At 41.4% G+C, this 21,668-nt stretch overlaps 1 protein-coding gene across 1 annotated transcript in view; it reads right to left on the bottom strand.

Moving 5' to 3' along the window:
- Window positions 1-21,668, bottom strand: part of LOC116977857 (serine-rich adhesin for platelets-like) — a 55,354-nt gene that overhangs the window by 9,368 nt on the left and 24,318 nt on the right. The window contains exon 2 of the mRNA XM_033028698.1: window positions 185-772. Coding sequence (XP_032884589.1) covers window positions 185-772 — 588 coding nt within the window. The remainder of the gene's footprint in view (window positions 1-184; window positions 773-21,668) is intronic.

Raw genomic sequence — 21,668 nt, 5'->3', positions numbered from 1 at the left:
TTCACTATGGTAAATTTTCACAATTTGTTGAGACAGGATTTCAGGAAAGCTTTCATGGTATAAATCCCAACATTTTCACCTTTACAATTTTAAAGTTTTTTCTCCAAGAATCCACAGGATACAAGTGACTTTGGCGATGGCGTTAATGTGAAGAAAGCACTTTACCAAATGAACAAGCTCTTACCTTTTGATTCCTCGTGTCTGGTAAATGTTGCAGGAAGAGCATTCTTTGGCTGAGTTGTGGTCTCAGACCCAGACTTTTGAGCAATTGAATGTTTCTCAGTGGTCTCCATTTGTTGTGGGATCCTTGTCATTTGAATAGTAGATCCAACCTTCGTGACGTGGCCATTTTTTTCAGTCACATTATGAACCACAGTGACATGTGGAGGTTTTGTGTTGAGACTGCTGCTACTTGTAGGACTTGCAGTTGGCTTGCTACCTTCTACTTGGGTTTCATTCCCTGCAGGAGGGGCTCCATCTGTAACCGTGGTAGCCATTTCTTTTTTTTTGGTTAGTTCACTCATCTCTGTGTTCTGAATTAAAGCACTAATAGTTGAATTTTCTGATGAATTATTAAAATCTGTTCCATTTTTCAGACTCTGAGTAATAGGAAGACCTACAGTACTGTTTACGTCTGTATCATGGGCTATGTTACCACTGCTTGATCTTGCTGTAGATTTATTTAATCCCAGTGTGGTTGCTGCCACATTAAACAAGGATGTTGCATCACTGGATGTTTCATTTACATTAATGTGTTCTTCAGTAGAATTTTCTTTAAAAATAAACAGAAGAACATGGTCAATGGGAAACACTGATGTATCATACAACAATCTACTATTCTGGTTATTTAAGAAGTTCATTTGGCAGTGTAGCTGCATCAGTCTCTAATAAATTAGAAAGACAAACTTCTTGAAGCATCAAGATGTTTCTTTTGGTACATCCATCCAACTTCATTCAAATTTTTGAGAAAAAAATCATTTTTATTCTAAAAGGAAAATGCAGCAAAAAAACTTAAGGGTCAGAAATCAGTTGGGTGGCAGATAAACACTGATGCTGCCAAAAACAAGTATGATGTTACAGGTGGGGAAAAGGTGGCGGTGATTCAGCCTCATAAATTGCACTTAGTTGGTTAAGGACTCCACATACCCACTTGTATAACTTCTACCAAAACAGTCAACTTGCACAGAATCACAATAGGATGCCATTCAGTCTCGAGCCAGATAGGACAATCTCATCAACCCATTCCTCTGCTCAATCCCAATGAACTAGAATATTATTCTTTCAAGTACCTACAGTGCCCTCCATAATGTTTGGAACAAAGACCCATCATTTATTTATTTGCCATTTGCCTCTGTACTCCACAATTTGAGATTTGTAACAGAAAAAAAAAAAAAAAAAAAAAGAAATCACATGTGGTTAAAGTGCACATTGTCAGATTTTAATAAAGGCCATTTTTATACATTTTGGTTTCACCATGTAGAAATTACAGCAGTGTTTATACATTGTCCCCCCATTTCAGGGCACCATAATGTTTGGGACACAGCAATGTCATGTAAATAAAAGTAGTCATGTTTAGTATTTTGTTGCATATCCTTTGCATGCAATGACTGCTTGAGTCATGCGATTCACAGACATCACTAGTTGCTGGGTGTCTTCTCTGGTGATGCTCTGCCAGGCCTCTATTGTAGCCATCTTTAGCTTATGCTTGTTTTGGGGGCTAGTTCCTTTCAGTTTTCTCTTCAGCATATAAAAGGCATGCTCAATTAGGTTCAGATCGGGTGATTGACTTGGCCACTCAAGAATTTACCATTTTTTAGCTTTGGAAAAACTCCTTTGTTGCTTTAGCAGTGTGTTTGGGATCATTGTCTTGCTGTAGAATGAACCGCCGGACAATGAATTTTGAGGCATTTGTTTGAACTTGAGCAGATAGGATGCATCTGTACACTTCAGAATTCATGACGCTACTACTATCAGCAGTTGTATCATCAATGACGATAAGTGAGCCAGTACCTTCAGCAGCCACACATGCCCAGGCCATAACACCCCTACATAGTGTTTCATAGATGAGGTGGTATGCTTTGGATCTTGGGCAGTTCCTTCTCTCCTCCATACTTTGCTCTTGCCATCACTCTGATACAAGTTAATCTTCGTCTAACCTGTCCACAAGACCTTTTTCCGGAACAGTGGTCGCTCTTTTAAGTACTTCTTGGCAAACTGTAACCCGGCCGTCCTGTTTTTGCGGCTAACCAGTGGTTTGCATCTTGCAGTGTAGCCTCTGTATTTCTGTTCATTAAGTTTTCTGCGGACAGTGGTTATTGACAAATCTACACCTGGCTCCTGAAGAGTGTTTCTGATCTGTCGGACAGGTGTTTGAGGATTTTTCTTTATTTTAGAGAGAATTCTTCTGTCGTCAACTGTGGAGGTCTTCCTTGGCCTGCCAGTCCCTTTGCGATTAGTAAGCTCACCAATGCTCTCTTTCTTCTTAATGATGTTCCAAATAGTTGATTTTGGTAAGCCGAATGTTTTATTCTTGTTTCTCAGTCTCATTATGGTTTCTTTGACTTTCATTGGCACAACTTTGGTCCTCATGTTGATAAACAGCAATAAGTTTCCAAAGGTGATGGAAAGACTAGGTGCCGAGAGCTCTCTCATGAAGAAGGCAATTAACCACACCTGACCAATTACAAATACCTGTGAAGCCATGTGTCCCAAACATTATGGTGCCCTGAAATGGGGGGGGGACCATGTATAAACACAGCTGTAATTTCTACATGGTGAAACCAAAAGTCTAAAAATGACCTTTATTAAAATCTGACAAGGTTCGCTTTAACCACATGTGATTTTTTCTATTACAAATCTCAAATTGTGGAGTACAGAGGCAAACAAATAAATGATGGGTCTTTGTCCCAAACACAATGGAGGGCACTGATTCATGCCCTTTTTAAGGAACTGGTAGATTCTGCGTTTACACCCGTTACAGACAGTGAAACCAAAGGACTTTCCTCACATCCTCCTTGTAAGTTAGGTCACATACTGTTTAATACACAAAAAGACTGCTGAAATATCTCATCTCTGGCAACATCTCTGGAGAACATGGATTGGCGATGTTTCAGGTCGAGACCTTCAGACTGATTGTTGGGGGGAAAGATGGAAGAGAAAGCTAGAATAGGGGAGAGGCAAGGCAAAGCATGGCAGGTAATACAATAGGTCACCTAGAGGGGGTTGATGGTCAGATGGTTGTAACAAAGGACAGAGATACGAACAGAAGATGAAAGCCAAGTTTGAAGAATTGTGGAATGTGAAGCCAGAGGGGAAAGTAGCAGGAGGGAGAAAAGAGTAGAGGTACAGGGAAGGCGAGAAGAGGGGGGGTAAAAAAAATCCACGTATGTGAATTTAATTAAATTGAGCTTTTCATTTTGGCACTAAAAGAATACTGAAGGATTTCGCTGCATCCCACCCCACCAGTAGCACTCACACCTCCATCCCAAGAAGGTTAATGTTTGTCTGGAAATATTTCCATTTCCATCGATTATTCAAAGCAAGAATTGAAATATTAAACAGTATAGCGAGTCAAAAATATTCCTTATATTTTTAATGAGCATGAAACCAGTCGAACTTGACAAGCAGCATGTTTTACATAGAATCCACTTTCAGCATTGCTGAAAGTACCCATAAATTACAAGGCAAACTGACCCATAGCCTGGCATAACATTTCAAAGTAAAGATAGTGAATGCATTAACATCTAGATGCTGTACTCCCAAATTTGGGCTGTAGTCACTAGTTTTACTGTTTTTGAATCAACACACACTTGCAAAGCCTCATTGCGATTTTCTTATTGCATAATCCCATAAAAATTGTACAAAATTAAGAGTCGTTTTAGTTTTTAACGTTTAAACTAAAGATTTACGTTATAAAAATAATATCTTTTTTTAAAAGGCAAGTAAAAGATTTATTAACCATGCCCAACTGTCTGTGGAAGTTATAAAGCTGATTAAATAACTTAGGGAATGATACATGCTTTGCAGACAAGCTGGGCGAGACTAGTTCTCATGTGGCTATTGCTCTGTGCTCCTAGTGTAAAGATGTGACGGTACTGTTGAAGCTTTTGCAAGTCTCTGCAATGGTTTGAAATGGTTTCCTATGGTTTGAAACATAGTATTACAGTAATAATGCCAGGAGATAGTCAATAATCCGGAAGTGGTGGCGCCGGGAACGGCTGCGGCTCGCCTGCAGTCCGTTTGTCTTTTACTTTTTTGTGTTGTATTTTTTTCGTTTAGTCTAGTTACGTTTTTGGTTTTTAGGTCGTGTTTATGTGGGTGGGGGGGGGGGGGGGGGGGGGTAGGGGGTGAAACGGGGCTTGCTGTCTTTCCCTTCGGGGGAATACGACCTTTTTGTCGTATCCCCCTTCTCTGCCTCCGTCTACGCTGAGGCCTAATGGCGGAGCTGGCGACCTCGGGACTCTGGAGGCAGCTGACAGGACTCGCCCTGAGCTCCCGTGAGGATGGCCCAGCCCGGGGCTGGAACTGCGCTCTCGTGAGAGCGGCCTGGCGAGGGGCTGAGAGACTTTCCCGTGAGGGGCTGTGGCCCGTCGGAGTGGCCCAGCCCGAGGGTGGAACGGCACTCCCGTTGGAGTGGCCCAGTCCGAGGGTGGAACGGCACTCCCGTCAAAGTGGCCCAGCTCGAGGTGGAACAGCACTCCCATCGGAGTGGCCCAGCCCGAGGGAGAATGGTACTCACGTGAGGGCGATCCGGCTCGGGGCTGGAACGGTGCTCCGGTGGCAGGGACGGCGTTCTAAGGCGGTGACCTGAGTCCGGGGTTGAGCCGCGGGCCAGCGGCTGCGTGTGCTGGACTGGAGGGCGGCAGCTTCGACCACCCCCGGGCCGCGGTGTTTGAGCCGGCCCGTTTGCGGGGTTCGGTGAGCCGCGGGACTGTTGTGCCATCGCCCGGTGGGGAATCGCCTCAGCGCAGAGGGAGAAGAGGAGGGAAGAGACAGTAACCCAAAGATTTTTGCCTCCACCACAGTGAGGAGGTGCTTGGAGGATACACTGTGGTGGTGTTAATTTGTGTTTATTGTTGTTTATTATTGTATGATTGTATGTATGACTGCAGGCACGAAATTTCGTTCAGACCGTAAGGTCTGAATGACAATAAAGGTATTCAATTCAATTCAATTCAATGGGCTCCAATAATAGAGCCTGGATAATGTTGAAGTTAAAATATTTTGTAATAATAATTACATTTATGAAACAAACTATTAATGCCTACACTTATAAATTCAAAGTCATGGAATCATTGTGCTATCCGGCACAGAAACATGCCCTTTGGCCCAACTCGTTCATGACTCCATGCTGTCTAACTGAACTAGTCCCACTTGCCTGCACCTTGATCATTTCCCTCTAAACTTTCCTACCCATGCACTTGTCCAAGTGGTCTTAAAAAAGTCATAATTGTACCCACCGCACCACTTGCTCTCGGTCTGATTTAGAGACACACACACACACACACACACTGCTGAACTCACGCAATGTTGTTTACTTCCCAGTAAATTTCTTCAAATAGCTTTGACAACCAATCCTCCTCAAAACAGATTTATCGAGGTGTTTTGTTTCATTATTTAATAGGAACTGTACATCAGAAGTGAGGGGGGGGGGGGGGAGGGAGGTAAAATAATCAACTGTTAAAGCTCATGTCTGCAGTTTATAACCATCATAAATCAGGAGCAAGTACAGAATAGCAAAAATAGAGAAGTGAAACACAGCCAGGACTTCGCCCTCATCCTGCTGCACATCCACCTTACAGCACTGGAGATGTGAAATACATGTTCTCTGACTGCCATGTTGTCTCGTCTCCTCATCATTCAAATTAGAAATATTCAAGCAAGTAAAATGTATGAACAAATTCTCAGAGGGAAATAGGCAGAAAGATCATTAATGCGAAGAGGTGAGCATTGGCGGCAAGGCAGGGCAAAGTAGACGCGAGAATACGGGGTTGAGTGTGTTTATTTCTCAGTGGGAATGAAGGGGAGAGAGAAGCAGGCTGTGGCAAGGCAGAAAACACTGATGGATGGAGATACAGAAGCACAGAGGATATGGATTGCACCTCCAAAGGGAAACCTGACCCTTAATTACTTCTCAATTGGAAGTGCAGTCAAAATTACCATCTAAACAAACAGAAAACAAGAGATGCTATTTTTGTTTCGTTAATTATTAAAACATGAGCAGAAGCTGGAAAATCACCTCCAAGCTTTTTGTGCAGCTAAACTGTTTTTAGCTCATACCACATCTGTGTGAAGAAAAAGAGGCTGTCTTTGACAACTGTCTTCCGTTCCTTCTCTTCCAATAGGTGCACCTGACATGTGAGTATTTCCAGCACTTTGTTTCAATTCAGACTTTCAGCATCTGCAGTTACATTGATTTTTACAATTTGTACTTTTTCATGGAAATAAAAGATTTTGACAAAAAATTCCTGACACGACTTACTTTTCTGCCCGATGTTATTTAAAGAGACATAAGAAATAAACTTGGCATTTAAGAGGGTTTTCGATAGGCTGGGAATGGAGAGGTATGGTTCATGTCGAGGCAGATGAGATTAGTTTAATTTGGCATTGTGCTCAGCACAGATATTGTGAGCTGAAGTTGCACTGTGTTTTAATGCTCCATTCTATTACAAGGCCTCTCAAAGCTCGATCTGTACTGTCACTTGGAGATGTTTTATGAAATTTGCAATAGGCTTCTGATAGAAAAAGCAAATGCTTTGATCCTTCCAGTCATTTGAAAATGTACAATCGTAACAATTTAAATGGGGGTTAGCCACAGCTATGTTATTTTGACATTCCACATCCCGTTCTCCATTTCCAAAGGAAGAGATTCAGGCTGTGGGAAGCCATGGACAAATTCACATATCAGGAGACATCAACATGCCAGGCAATATTTAAATCTTTAAGAAGGAACTGCAGATGCTGGAAAATCGAAGGTACACAAAAATGCTGGAGAAACTCTGCGGGTGCAGCAGCATCTATGGAGCGAAAGAAATAGGCAACGTTTCAGGCCGAAACGTTGCCTATTTCCTTCGCTCCATAGATGCTGCTGCACCCGCTGAGTTTCTCCAGCATTTTTGTGTGCCTAATATTTTTATCTTATCTTATCAAAGCTACTCCCAAACAGACACAAGGAACTGCAGATGCTGGAATCAACACAAAGTGCTGGAGAAACACAACAGGTCAGGCAGCATCTGTAGAGGGAATGGACAGGCGACGGTTTGGATCAGGACCCCTCTTCAAAAGGTCTGAAGAATGGTCCCGACCCAAATTGTCCCTTGTCCATTTCCTCCACAGACTAGGGACAGATGACAATTAAGTCTGGTGGCAACAATTCATAAGTGAACATGATGATTTTGCACATAAAACTTGCATCGCCTACTTGCTGCATTTCCTAGAAAACTTAGCTTGCTTTTACATGGAAGTTACTGCAGTTCATCGTGGATTCAGTTTCCTCTAATCCTCAAATAGTCAGTTTTCTATTTAACCTGACTGTGTTTGTCATTCATTAGACCTTGCTGCATAAGAACCTTCCTATCATGCTCTAAACACAGGCTGACACTGCTGCCAACACAGCTTCAAATAATCAATGTTATTTGGACAAAGGTGATGCCACTCTGCACACAGCAAGCAGTCATTCATTATTTTATTGTGCTGGTTAATGATTAAAAGTTGAATGGAAAACCTCACTGAAGTTTTCCCTGAAAATGTTCCAAATCTATTGGATTTTGCACAGTGACTCTCCAGCTGAATCATGGGTGGTGATGAGTCAGCGTACAGGAGAGATAGAACATCTGGCTGAGTGGTGTTGCAATAACAACCTCCCAGTCAACATCAAAACCAGAGATCTAATCGTTGACTTCAGAAAGGGGATGTTGGGAGACCAGGCACAGGATTATATTGGTGGTCTCGTGGTGGAGATTTAGCAGCTTCAAATTTCAAGGAGTTGAGGGCCTGTCCCACTTGGGCATCATTTGCACGTCACGCAGATGACGGGCGAAGATTTTGTATGTCCCAATATCCTGGGGCGCCACACGTGGCCGCTCGTCACTGCCTACATCACCACGCGCGCGTCGTGACGCATAAATGACATGCAAATTACGCCCAAGTGGGGCAGGCTCTTTAACATCTCAGATGAGCTGTCTGGGTCTGGCAAGTAGAGGTAATCGTAAAGAAGACACTCTGGCGTCTCTCCTACCTTAGAGGTTTAAGAGAGATTTGGTGTGTCTCAGAATACTCTAACGATTCTCTACATGCTAAGAAAGTATCTTGATTGCTTGCATCCTGGCCCGATGTTTCAATTCAATTCCGATGCAGAGGAACGCAAGAGGCTGAAGAGAGTGGTGGACACAGCCCAGTCCATCACATGTACAGCTCTCCACATCGTTGAGAGCATCTACAAGAGGTGCTGCCTCAAGAAAGTGGCATCTCTTATCAAGTATCTCCACCATCAGGGCCAAGCTCTCTTCTTGTTGTTACTGTCAGACAGTAGGAGCAGAAACCTGAAATCTCACACCACCAGGCTCAGGAAAAGCAACTTTTCTACAAATAGAAGGTTCTTGAACTGACCTGCACAACCCTAAATCTACCTCAAGAATGTTTTATTGTCTCCTAGATAGAACAATGAAATTCTTACTTGCAGCAGCACAACAGAATATGTAAACATATTATTGGCATAATCTCAGCAACAAAACACTTATGGACAACTTCTTGCACTATCATGGAATTGTTTACTAATTGAGTATTTTTGCTCTAATGTCTTAGTGAAAAGAAACACTGCAAATAAAAAAACAACGATCTTATATATACTATTTATGTTTTGTGTGCTGTCCGAGTCTATGCGCCTGTGATGCTGCAAGCAAGATTTTCATTATACTTGTACCTCACCACATTTGTGCAAATGAGAATTGCACTTGAATGATCTCCATTGATGGAAGTACAATATAAATTGGGTTAAAAAATAAATTGACAGCATAGCTCGAATTTTCAACTTACACATTCATCAGGGGCACATGGTGTCACACCTGACTCGCCTAACAATACAAATGGAACCAACAATAACCATCCTTCTCCTTCACTGCAAGCAAAATTGTAATTGGTCAATCATTAATTGGATACCAAGTAGCAGTTTCAAGGCTCTAAAATACTTTGCCAACAAACTGTTCTGGTTCCTCAAAGAAAGACACAAAATGCTGCAATAACTAAGCAGGTCAGGCAGCATCTCTGGAGAAAATGGATAGGTGGCATTTCGGGTCAAAACCTTTCTTGTATGTCACTTATATTTTCTCCGGAGATGCTGCCTTTCCCGCCGAGTTACTACAACAATTCGTGTCTATATTTGGTGTAAACCAGCACCTACAATTCGTTATATTATACAAGCTCCGGTTCTTCACCGGGAATTCTGCAGTGATCTTGGGCTTAGAATCAGGAAATCAAACTGATCATTATTCAGCTGCAGTTAGTTTATTTAATTTTTACCCTCCATGTCAAAACAAACTGGTCACATCTCATGAAGCAAAATTGCTTCATATTTTCTTTCACAATTTTACTGTCCTTTTTACCTAACAAATGGAGGCCAATATGCAGTTATGAATAACCAATATCTAATAATGCATTACAAGACAGCAATTCAATACTGTGGTGTATAAATTGTTCAAGCACTGCCCACATGGCTTAAATCATTATCCAAACTGCTCAACTGAATTACTGGCTCATAATTCATTACTTGCCATGTCCTATATTTAATAAAACCAATGTTGAGTTTGGCTCAGCATAAGAAAAATTAATTGAACACATTAAAATTATTCAGTCAATTAGCTAAATTGAAACTGTTACTTAGTGCATGGAATATTTATGAGTGGGTAGTTCACAAGAACATGGATGTACTCGAGCATGTACGTGCAACAGTGGTGGAATTGTACTTAGCGGCAGACCAACAGAAATAACAAACCAACCACTAATAAGTTAATAAAACCTACTTCACTTAGACCGAGAGATTAACAAATACCATGCACACTCTTGTCCCCCTGTAATCAAATCAGAGCAAAAATAAATGCCAGACAAAAAAATCATTTACATTCCCCATTTCAAAAATGTCTTCCTTTGCATCAGGCCCAAAATGGCGTCTGTCTATTACCCTCACAACACTGCAATTTCTTGCAGGCTAGGGCAAAGCAGTTACCATGTAATCCACCTGGATGGGATGCTCTCTTGTGGTGTAGTTGTGGAAATTAGAGACATTTCATTAGCCTTTAGAATGAGCATAGGATGTATTGAGCACATTTGGGAGGGTGGCTTGGTTGTTGCCAGTGACTCTGTCCAACATCACTTTCAGACTGATATACCAATTCATAAAAATCATAGATCTGCTACGGCAAAGAAGTCACTTGGCCCATTAAGTTATGCAAGCCCCCACTACAGCAGTCTCATCAGTCCCGTTCCCCTGCTCTTTTTCTATTTCCTGCAAATAATTCGCAACGGCCATCCCTTTTAAACGGCACTGACTTTTTCCACTAATCTAACAAGCAATTCTTCAGGCCGATTCAGTCTGCTGGGTTACTCCAGCACTTTGTGTTGTTTCACATTAAACTAGGCGCCGATGCTGCTGGTCTGCACCAGCGAGCCCTTTTTCACCTGCTGCCGTTTCTTCCCACCGTCACCACATCCTCCTCCCCCCGATGTTTTGTCCACTCCGCCGTTCCCCCCTCCACCGCTGCCTCCTCCTCCATCGAAGTTGTCGACATCTTCCAAGTTGGAAGTGGAAGCGAAAAGTTGAGCAGCTGAGTGGACAAAACGACAGAAAGAAGCGGCAGCTGGTGAGAGGGGATGGAGCCCCACAGTGATCGAGAGCATCCTGTCAGTGGCCTGAAGAAAGCACTGTCAGCCAGGGTCTACAACGCGAGTCACAGCAATAGCCACGTCAACCAGCTATTACTAGCGCTCCTTGGTGCACCTTGTGGAAGATGTCAGGGGACTCTGCCGGGAGTTGTTGTCCACCGCCTCGCTCATCTTCCCAGTGTTGCACCAACAATGACCAAAACTTAAAGAGCAGCAAGGCCAGGCGACGCTTTTATATTTATGAAATGGACAGGAAGCTCTCACCATCCTCCCTTGGCCATACAACAGGTAATTCAAGTAACAGGACCACCTAGTGTGAGTTTAGTGATGCAAGCCAGGGAGTGCCAGTATTCCTACTCTTGTGCAGAGGTTTCTCTGCCTTAAAGTAGGTATGTTGCAAAGCCTACCTGAAGCGTCGTTGAAAATCTGTCGCTGAGGGTGTGCGCGATTTTGGCGCCGTTTAGAGGGGGCGGGTTTAAAACGCGATTTTCTCTAAGCTGTTCCAATCGAAAATGTTCAGCCTAGTTAATTATTAACGAAAAATCGCTGGAAGACCCCGTCGCAAAAGCTATTATTAGGTTTAAAGGCCTTGAATAATAGTTATAGTAGTTTAAAAATCAATCTCTAAACCCGCGACTGCCAGCAACCGCAGGGTCCCATAAAGCAGACAGCTGAAGGTATGCTGTATATTTTTACATTAAAAAGGGCTTCTAAAGATCCCTTTATACTAAGTTTAATATTGCGAGTAGCTCAATTTGGGCCCATTATATCCCGCAGTATTTTTCTCGGCATTTGGGGGCACAAATCTACCGCAATGTGAACGTTCTAAACCATCGCGTTCCACAGGGACCCACTGGAAAACTGATTTAAATGGGCATTTATTTACAGCAATTGAACACTAAATTCCTTCCATTTGGCCTATAAATTAATGTAAATGAGATTTAAAAATCATGTTTTATTGTGAATTATTTGTGAATATTATTTGGACATTTAGGCTATTTAAAAATGTTAATCATTTATTAAGAAATGGATAGATGTTTAGATCTAGTAATTGAAGTCTGAAATTAGCTACAATTAGGTAACTAACTAATTATATGCTTTAATTTCAGGTCATCCAAGTAAGATCATTTTATATTTGTTTCAGAATGCTTCAATCTATGATAACTGAAAATTTCATTCAGTTCTCTTAATTTTTAAGAAAGTTATGGGCTTTTGACTGTTCACGATCACAGCTTTTTTGTTATGTCCATAGAAAATCAATAGGGAACAAGATGCTCATTTCCCAGTATGAAAATGGCCATAACTTTTTAAATACTTGAGATATGAAAGTGAATTAGGTGTCGAATTAAACTTATTTTTATGCTTTATCTGATGGGATAAATTACAGACTTGATTTTTAAAATCTCAAAATTTTGTAACATTGCTACTTAAAGGGCACTAAAAACAATCAGAGAAGCACCTCAGCATAAAGAGTTAACTTTTCAAGAGGATCCTCTTAATTTTCCCTGAAACTTACCAAATTAAAAAGGATAGAACTATAGAAAGCAATTTTCTTATTTTGTTAGAGAATCTGAGACCTTAAAACTGCACCCGATTTAACGGTTTAAAGGTTTTCCTTCCTTCTCCCCCCCCACCCCCCATCAGTCTGAAGAAGGGTTTCGGCCCGAAACTTCGCCTATTTCCTTCGCTCCATAGATGCTGCTGCACCCGCTGAGTTTCTCCAGCATTTTTGTGTACCCCCGATTTAACAACCTTATTTCCATTTAAAAGATACTTTCATTACATAATACATTGATGGGAATGAAAAAAAGAATCATACTTTTGCACTTCACAACATGTAATTCAAGCAGAGGATTGCTGGCAAAGAGTTGGCCATATACTAATTGAGTGTTTGAATGTCAGGTTTGTCAGGAATGTCAGGTTTGTGAACACAAATTCCCTCTGGAAGAGCAAGTATTGATTTTAAACAAGGATTACTGTGTTTGGCTTTAATATTATGAGAGTCAAGCTGCTTGTTAATATTTGCTGCCATTGCTTGCACAAGATGAAAAACTCCCAGATTCCATCATAGACTACTGCTTGCCAAGAGACTGTGATTGTAGTTAATTTATTAGCCAAGTATGTGATTTGCCATATAGTCATACCAAAAAAGCAACAAGACACACAACATAAAAATTAACATAAACATCCACCACAGCAACAATGATGGAAAGCAATCCTTCTTCCCTCCTTTTCTCCCGCGGTCGGGACAGGCAAACCATCCACAGTCAGGGCGATCGAAGCTCCCGCACCCGGCACTTCTCATTTGTCACTTACTCTACCCACCTGCTAATCAATCCCCTATCACTATCAACCTATCACTTGCCAGGATTTCCCCCATCCCAGCCTCTTTTCCAGGTTTCTCCCCCCTACTCTAGTCTGAAGGGTCCCAACGCAAAAACTCATTGGCCCATTCCCTCCACAAATGCTGCGTGACCCACAGAGATCTTCCAGCATCTTGTTTTCTGGCATCTGCAGTGTCTTGTGTCCACAACAGTACATCATTTACAATCAACACATCAAAAATCACTTTAAAATGACTGTGCATGAGGCAAGACAATTAAATAAATGCAACTCATTAAAAAAAAATCAATATCATGGCGTTCCATTATTACCAGATCTTTTGGACAATACTTTCCTTTCATTTCATGTCCTCTGAATTACGAATCACCAGCATTTACCCCAGAGATTGTCAAATTCACATACAAGATTAAGCAATGGTTGTAACAGATGAATCTATGTTTCTATGCTATTTCAATTATTGAGTTCAAACAGGTTTTAGAACATTAAATAAGAATTAAATGGGCATGAGGCTCTTCCATGGATGTGCTCAATTCTGTTTAATTAAAATTCATATTACTACTTAACTTAATAGAAGGTTTATAGTGGATTCCCCATTATAATTCTACAACACCCAGGCTACATATCTTTAACCTAATCAAATTCTTCTGCATAACCAGGCAAACTAAATACAAAAACCGAAAAAACAAACAACTGCCACTAAAAGAGATTCCAACTATTGAAGGGTAAATACCAGCGCTGTATTTTGTCACCATGGGTACCATCTGAGTGTTCTCCTTGTGACTGTGGGCTTCCTCTGGGTGCTATGGTTTCTTCCCACATCCTAAAGATGTGTGGGTGAGAATTAATCAATCTCTATAAAGCTGTCCCTAATGTATAGGGAGTGAATGAGAAAATAGATCAACATATAAACTAGCGTGAACGGGTGATCGATGGGCAGCGTGGAATTTGTGGGTCGAAGGGCCCATTTCGATCCTGTATCACTAAGATATAAAAACGAAATTTCCGACATTTAGACAGAATGTACATGGAGAGCTGGTGGTGAGGCAGTAAAGAGAGAAATGAGAAGAGTGAAAGTGTAACAGTTCCAAACCCTTTTCTGTGACATTCTTGGCAAACCAGAATTCAGCTTTATTTTCAGTTTTATTCACAGCTATTTAATCAAGCAAATTTAATCTGAGCTATTTTAAGGACAGTTTAGCATTAACATGAGAGACAGCAAAATTGGAAATTTGCACCTTTCATCAAGATCAAAACAAACCAAGTGTACTCTGAAGTGCTTGTAATACACAAAAATATCCCAAGATGTTTCAATGTTACTGGCAAGGTCATCATTTCTTACCCATTCTGAATTGTTCCTCTTGAACAAAACAGTTTGTGGGTCATTACAGAGTAGTTAAACGTCAATTATGTGTGCATTTGGAGTCATGTAGGGGGAAAAGGCAGATTTCTGCTGAGAGACACTACTGATGACAATAGAGTATTTCCCGGTCACCATTGCTCATACCAACTTTTTAATTCCATGTTTATTTTGTTACCCAAGGCGTATCATGCTTCTGCCTCATCTGGATTCTGGGCTACAAGTGATTGGTCATGTAGGACTGAGATAGAAGAGGAAAAAAAAAATGCAAAAAGGAAGATTATGAAGTTTCTCTCGAACAGAAGTCTGTTAATGACAGAATACATTCAAAGCCAGAAGCTGATATGTGTCTTAAGACACAAATGGAATCAGGAATTTAGGATCAAATGGTCTTCGATCAGTCATATTATCGTAAGGCAAAGTCGGCTCAAGGGACTATAAGGCCATCTGCTGCTTTTATTCATCTGCTTGAAATCTCAAAATCTGTTATTGAGTAAGGAAGATGACATTAGGGCAAGAGGCCAAAGACATGCTCAAATAGATAGGTTTGGCAAAGGACGTCTCCGTACAGTTCAATTTGAGAAAATAATGCAGAGCCTGAGGGTGACAGGGAGATTCCAGAACTCTGGTTCTTGGGAGCTAAAGTCACCATTGCAAATTGTGGAGGGATGAAAATTTAGGATGATCAAGAGACCAGAATAATAGTTGCCAGATGTTGGTAAGTTAGAATACCTGAAAAAAAATCCAGAAAAAGGGTGTGATGAGCCATGGAGGGAGAGGGAAATAAGGATGAGAACTTTGGAAGTGAGATATTACACAATCAAGAATAAAGTTCAAAAATTATAGGTGTGATGGGCAACCAAGACTCAGGGCAGGTTAGGACACGGACAGCAGCCCGTACGTTTTGGAGGTGAAATATGGGAGGCCAGACAAATATTTATGGTGGAATAGTTCCAAATGAAGTTAACAAAATAGTAAAAGAGCCAGAGCAGGAGCAGATAAGGATAATATAAACGTCAGTGGAAATAGTTGGACATGTGGCTGCAAGCTCACTTCAAATCCAGAACAATGTCTGGACTGCAATCAGTCTGCTCCATTCTCCACTCTAAGAGAATGGAGTTTGTGAGAAACTAAAGACAATGCCTTTGGTCTCAAGATTTAGTCGAATGAAATTTCTGCTCATCTCTTATAGGATAATCAGACAAGCAACTATGGTAACAGAGCCAGATGCTGCCAGACATTATCATAAGGTAGTTCACAACTGGAGAAGATGGTTCATGCATGATTTCTTGCTAATGCATGATCCAAAAAGAAACCATTTGAGACCACAACCCAGCCATGAATGGATAGATAAGCTTATCAACTGTGCAGTCCCACCTTGCTAAATGATGGAGAAGTGGGTAAGAGGAGTGTTTGTGGAAAGGGGGAGGGGGCAGATGATCGGACAGTCTGGTCAACCAAGTCAAAGGTTGCTAGCAGGTAGAGCAAGACAAGGATGGAGTGTTCACCGATGTCATAGCCACAGTTCAGAGTAATTCTGCAAAATGACCATGATATTTGGAGAGTCGGACTAGTAGTTCTGAGGTGGACAGCATGGATTCGGGAATGTAGCACGTGTTTGTGATCAGGAGTTTGCAGAATTGGTTGAAAGTGTGGCATTCCTATTAAAAGAGGGTAATGATGCAGGATAATTTAAGCAGGCTGGAGAAAGATAATCAGTGAACAAAATAATTAATATGGGGTTATCAGCAAAGCACTCGAGTGGCTGGAAAATCTTAATACTGAACATGAAACCACAACAGATTACTTCCTGCGTGAAAACTGAATGAATGGACCCCAAATTCAGTTGGTTGATTTCAGAACAGCAAGGCCAATGACACAACTGGTTCCAATGAAGCAATACAAGGTGGTTTGCCAATGTAAAGTACCCACAGTAGACAGCTTTACTTAGACACTCAAAGGTCAAGGAAGAGAACAAATTATAGAAACAAAGAATCACAGGTGATGCTGTTAATACACCTGGAGAACATAGCCACATGACGTCTCAGATCAAGACCCTTCTTGAGGCTTGGGGAGGGGGGGCTGGGGGAAGAGAAAAAAGCTGGAAAAAAGGGGAGAGGCAGGACAAAGCATAACAGGCAGTAGGCCAACATAGGAAGTTGGGGGGGTTAATAGACAGGTGGTTGGAACAAACACCAGAGATAAGAAAGGAAGGTGTGAGACAGGTTTAGAGTTTCAGATTGTAAAGCCAGAAGGAGGAAAGTTGGGGGTGGGGGGTGGAGAGAGAAATAGGTGCGAGTCAAAGTGGGGCACAGGGAAGTAAATTGGGTGGGAGGTTACCTAAAATAACACCATTCAATGTTCATATGATTGGGTTATAAGCTACCCGTGGAATATGACATGCAGTTCCTCGAGTTAGCATGTGGCCTCACTCTGGCAATGGAGGAGGCCCCGGACAGAAAGGTCATTAAAAAAAAGATAAGGAGTAGGCCATTCGGCCCTTCGAGCTAGGACCACCATTCAATATGATCATGGCTGATCATCCAAAATCAGTACCCCGTGCCTGCTTTTACCCCCATATTCCTTGATTCCTTTAGCCCCAAGAGCTAAATCCAATCCTCTTGAAAACATCCAGTGAATTGGCCTCCACTGCTGTGTGTGTGCGCATGCGCGTGTGTGAACGTGCAAGAACAAGTTTAATTTTTCAAACCTGATGTCTGGACATTCAACAAGAGGCGAGCCTAGTGTTAAACTAGCAATGCCTTACATTCCTACTTCTTGTAGTTTCACATTTAATTACTCTTTTCTCAATAAAATCTTTACCTCGTTGACTGCAGCACTGCAGGCCCATCCATTGAGCGATTGAGCTGTGAAAACTTTGCAGGAAATTAGTTAGATCACATCACCACAGTTTGGAACCAGTTTTATTTCTCCCTTTCTCCCCGCTCTGTTTTTCTTTGAGTGTTTCCTGAATATTATTTCAGACTGTCAGCATCATGCTTTCCCATAAACTCCTTTCTCTCTGTTGCTCCATATGGGGTATAGTATCACAGTGGCCATGTCACAGGCATCTGGCGTATGGGTACAGTGACAAGTTTAGATCTCATAATGGCAGCTGGGAAACTTTAAATTCAAGTTAAATCAAGCTGCATCAGTAATAGAAACCCCAAAACTGCTAGATTAGCATAAACAGTAGTCACCTGCTTCACTAAATGTCCTGGAGAGAACCACATCTGCAAAACACTCTCATGCCTTTATGTAACAAAACCCAGACCCATATCACACAATTTTCAGGAGTTTAGTTATAACGAGAAATTGGATAAGCTTGGATTGTTCCCAACAGAGTGCAGGAAGCTAAAAGGTGACCTTAATGGTTTATAAAATTATGAGGGGCATAGATAGGGTAGTTAGCCAGTGTCTTTCTCCAAGCATAGGAGAGTTTAAAACTAGACTAAAAGGTTTAAAGTGAAAGGGGAAATATTTAAAGACGATCTGGGGTACACATTAATCCCACACAGAATGGTGGGTAAATGGAACGAGCTGCCAGAAGAGGTGGTAGATGCGGGTACAATCATAGCACTGAATAAGCATTTGGGCAGGCACACGGATAGTGGGATATGCACTAAATGCAGGGTAATGGGATTAGTGCAGACAGGCATCTCAGTTGGCATGGACAAATTGGGCCAAAGAACTGGTTTCCATGCTACAGACCTCTAGGAGTCTATGATAATTGTCCTTTAATGGCCCTCTGAAACAGACTATTGAGCCACTAAATTCATGTGGATTGGAGCCAGGAAACAATTCTGGCCACATCCTGAGACTCGCTTGTTACAACTTACATAAAACAGAAAAGCTTCTGACTTTGGTGTGGGTTTTCAAAGACAAAGCATGTTGAAGCTAGTCAGCGGTTCATTCAAGCGGGCATGCAAAGATTCTTTTGAAAAGTGGTGTTTCAAAACTAAATACAGTAGAAATATTGGAATGCATCCAGTTGCAAATGATTAAACTGGCTAGGAATATTATCAAATGAGTACGAGTGTCTGATGGCACAAGTTGAGCCTGGGAGATGGCCATCATGGGTCTTTCCTTTAAAAGATACAAAACAAAATAAACAGAAAATAAATAACATTTTGCTGTACTCTGCTATAAGGCAGCAATTGAGTTAATTGCTATTGGCAGCAATATTCCAGAGACAATATGACAAAGTTCAAGGTTAATTTTATTATGGGGACATGCCTTAATTGAAAACAAAATCACTAATCAGAGATAGTAATGATCCTAAACTGTCCTGCAATTCATTGAATCCATTGAAAGGGGACCCGTGTTGTGCATTACCAATCAATTTCACCAACATATTTTAGGCTTATTACTGTGAAGTGGAGCGGAAATCAATGATTTTGGTTTTACTGCCCGACTGTCAATTCCTTAAATCACAAGCCAGAATTGGAGTCATTGATCATACAACAGCAAATGCAATGAACTTGAAGGAGCATAGCAGATGGGGTTAAGTTATTGCCCACATTGATTTTTTAATTAGCACACAATACAGAAAAATGCAGTGCATAAGTCTGTATGTTGCATGAGATACTGGTAATTCAATAAAGAACATTCAGAACAATTTTGATTACTTTTTTTTTAAAAACATTATGACCGATGGGTCAATGTTATAGAGGGAGAGGCTTTCTTTGTTTCTGCACAGTTGACCATTCCTGTAAAAAGACTTTTACGTGACCAATAATAAAATAGCAACATGCAGGAAATATACAGCACAAACTATAAATGGTACCTTCCACCAGAAATATAATAGATATCAAGCTATGCCTGCCTAACAAACAAGAGAGCATTTCCACATGATGAATTTTTATAGTGACAGAAGGAAATTTACACCCATTGATTGGCTGGAGCAGTTGAGGAAGCAGGGAGGAGGAAAGACTTGTCTGCAGTTCACTCACGGCAATCACCATACATTGTCCATTTCCGCTACAGCCAATTATCAAAATATTAATTACAGGAGCTCTTAGCACCTCCCACCCTGGCTCAGAGGACAACAATACAATTTCAGCAACAGGGTGCATGCCAGCCCTCACCACCAAGAACATTCAGGATGCCCATCTGGACATGCCAGATAACAAAATAACCACTCATTTCCTTCGCAACTGAACATTCAACCACATCTTTACATTTTCAATCATAATTGTATAACACGGCTACTTATTATAGCACGGACTAGAGAATTTACACAATAGCTACGAAACGTGTGGGTGGCTTAGTGGTGCAGTGTTAGAGTTGCTGCCTCATAGCGCTAGTGACTCTGACGCTGTCTGTACGAAGTTTGTATGTTCTCCCTATGATCACATGGGTTTTCTCCGAGCGCTCCAATTTCGTTCCACAGCGAGTGGCATATTACAGGTACTAGACGAGTGGCTGTACACCAAGACAGATTTTGATTGTAATCTACTTTACCATGCATAATGACAATAAACTTAACTACCCTTGTGGCATATAATGAAGATATGCATGTAAGTTTCCAGCGCCTTTTCTATCTCTTCATTCCACCAATTTTAGCCGTGACCCATGGCTAAAAAGGCAGTTGCATCAATTACTAAACCACAAGGAGGACAAGGTGAAGTTGGTGATAAAGTTATCTTCAGAATCAAGTCCATTTACACGTTCCTGCACAGACCATTTGAACCGGATTGTTCTGGTCAATTAGCCCTCAACTCATCCTTGAAACACTTGCTTTCTTGGATGAATTATGGTTGGCAGGGGTGATGAAACAGTTTAAAATAAATGGAAGACACCCCTTTCACCGCAATGACTTATCCGTCAAGGGTATTCAACTCGTGGAACTCGGACGTCGTGACTTATACGCCGAAACGGGCATTTGATAAAAGATGTGTTCAAGAAGGAACTACAGATGCTGGAAGATCGAAGGTACACAAAAATGCTGGAGAAACTCAGCGGGTGCAGCAGCATCTATGGAGCGAAGGAAATAGGCGACGTTTCGGGCCAAAACCCTTCTTCAGACTGATGGGTTTGATAAAAGATTGTGTTTGCAAGTTTTACACAGATATCAGTAACAATGGAGACTTTATATCTCCAAAATTAGTGGCAAGATCAAGAAAACTTTATTTCCATCGAGTGCACAGTAATCGCATTAGAACTGGTACTTGTGCAAAACCGCAAAGGGGTTATTCTGAGCAGGAGTTTCACACAACCTTTAACATTTGTTCACTAGAAAAATAGGGTGGAAGGCATTTAAAAGGAGAAAAGGTTTTAAAAGGAGAATAATAGTTACAGGTTGATGTTTACTCAACAGCTTTAGAATTCCAGCCAATTGGTGGTTAGAGGGCATTCTATCACACTCCTGGCATAGGCTTGTGATAAGATCAAGCAATGACCCATTTAGAGTACTTAATTAATCTCCGCACTTTTATTCACTGCTTTAGTAGGACATGCCAATGGAAAGTCCCTACCGCCTGCACCTTGCCCCATCCTCCCTCTTAGAGAGATAGTCATACAGTGTGGAAACAGGCCCTTTGGCCCAACCTGTTCCTTCTACACTAATCCCACTTGCCTGCATTTGGGCTCATACCCCTCCACACCTGTCCAAACACTGCGATCGACCCTACCTCAACTACCTGACGCAGTTCGTTCCATACACCCACCACCCCTTGTGTGAACCCTCAACAGCCAAAATGATGATTGAGGCCATGTCAGAACATTTCCCACATTATTAGAGACCATCATGGACTACTTTATAATCAAGAGGGGATGGGGAAATAAAAACAACAAACACTGGAATAATCAACAAACAGCTCCACTCCTGATTTTACAACTGAAGGAGGTCATTATGGGTCAAATAAAATTGTAACTGTAGTAGGCTATGCCCTCTGGTTTTGTGGTACTGAATGTACCGAGCAATAGCTCTCAAGCAAAACTCATTGGGTTTGCAGCCCACTATCAAATGTTAGTAACAAGTATTGTTGCAAAAGATTAGCATTGCTTCCATAATGTAAACAATTGCAGATTCTTTCACATAACCTTCAATTTGAGACCATTAAATAATTCAGACCTTCGTTGCTGCACGGTA

Source organism: Amblyraja radiata, chromosome 10 (assembly GCF_010909765.2).
Source record: "Amblyraja radiata isolate CabotCenter1 chromosome 10, sAmbRad1.1.pri, whole genome shotgun sequence".
NCBI classification, from domain to species: domain Eukaryota; kingdom Metazoa; phylum Chordata; class Chondrichthyes; order Rajiformes; family Rajidae; genus Amblyraja; species Amblyraja radiata.
This window is presented reverse-complemented; position numbering and strand designations above follow the sequence as displayed.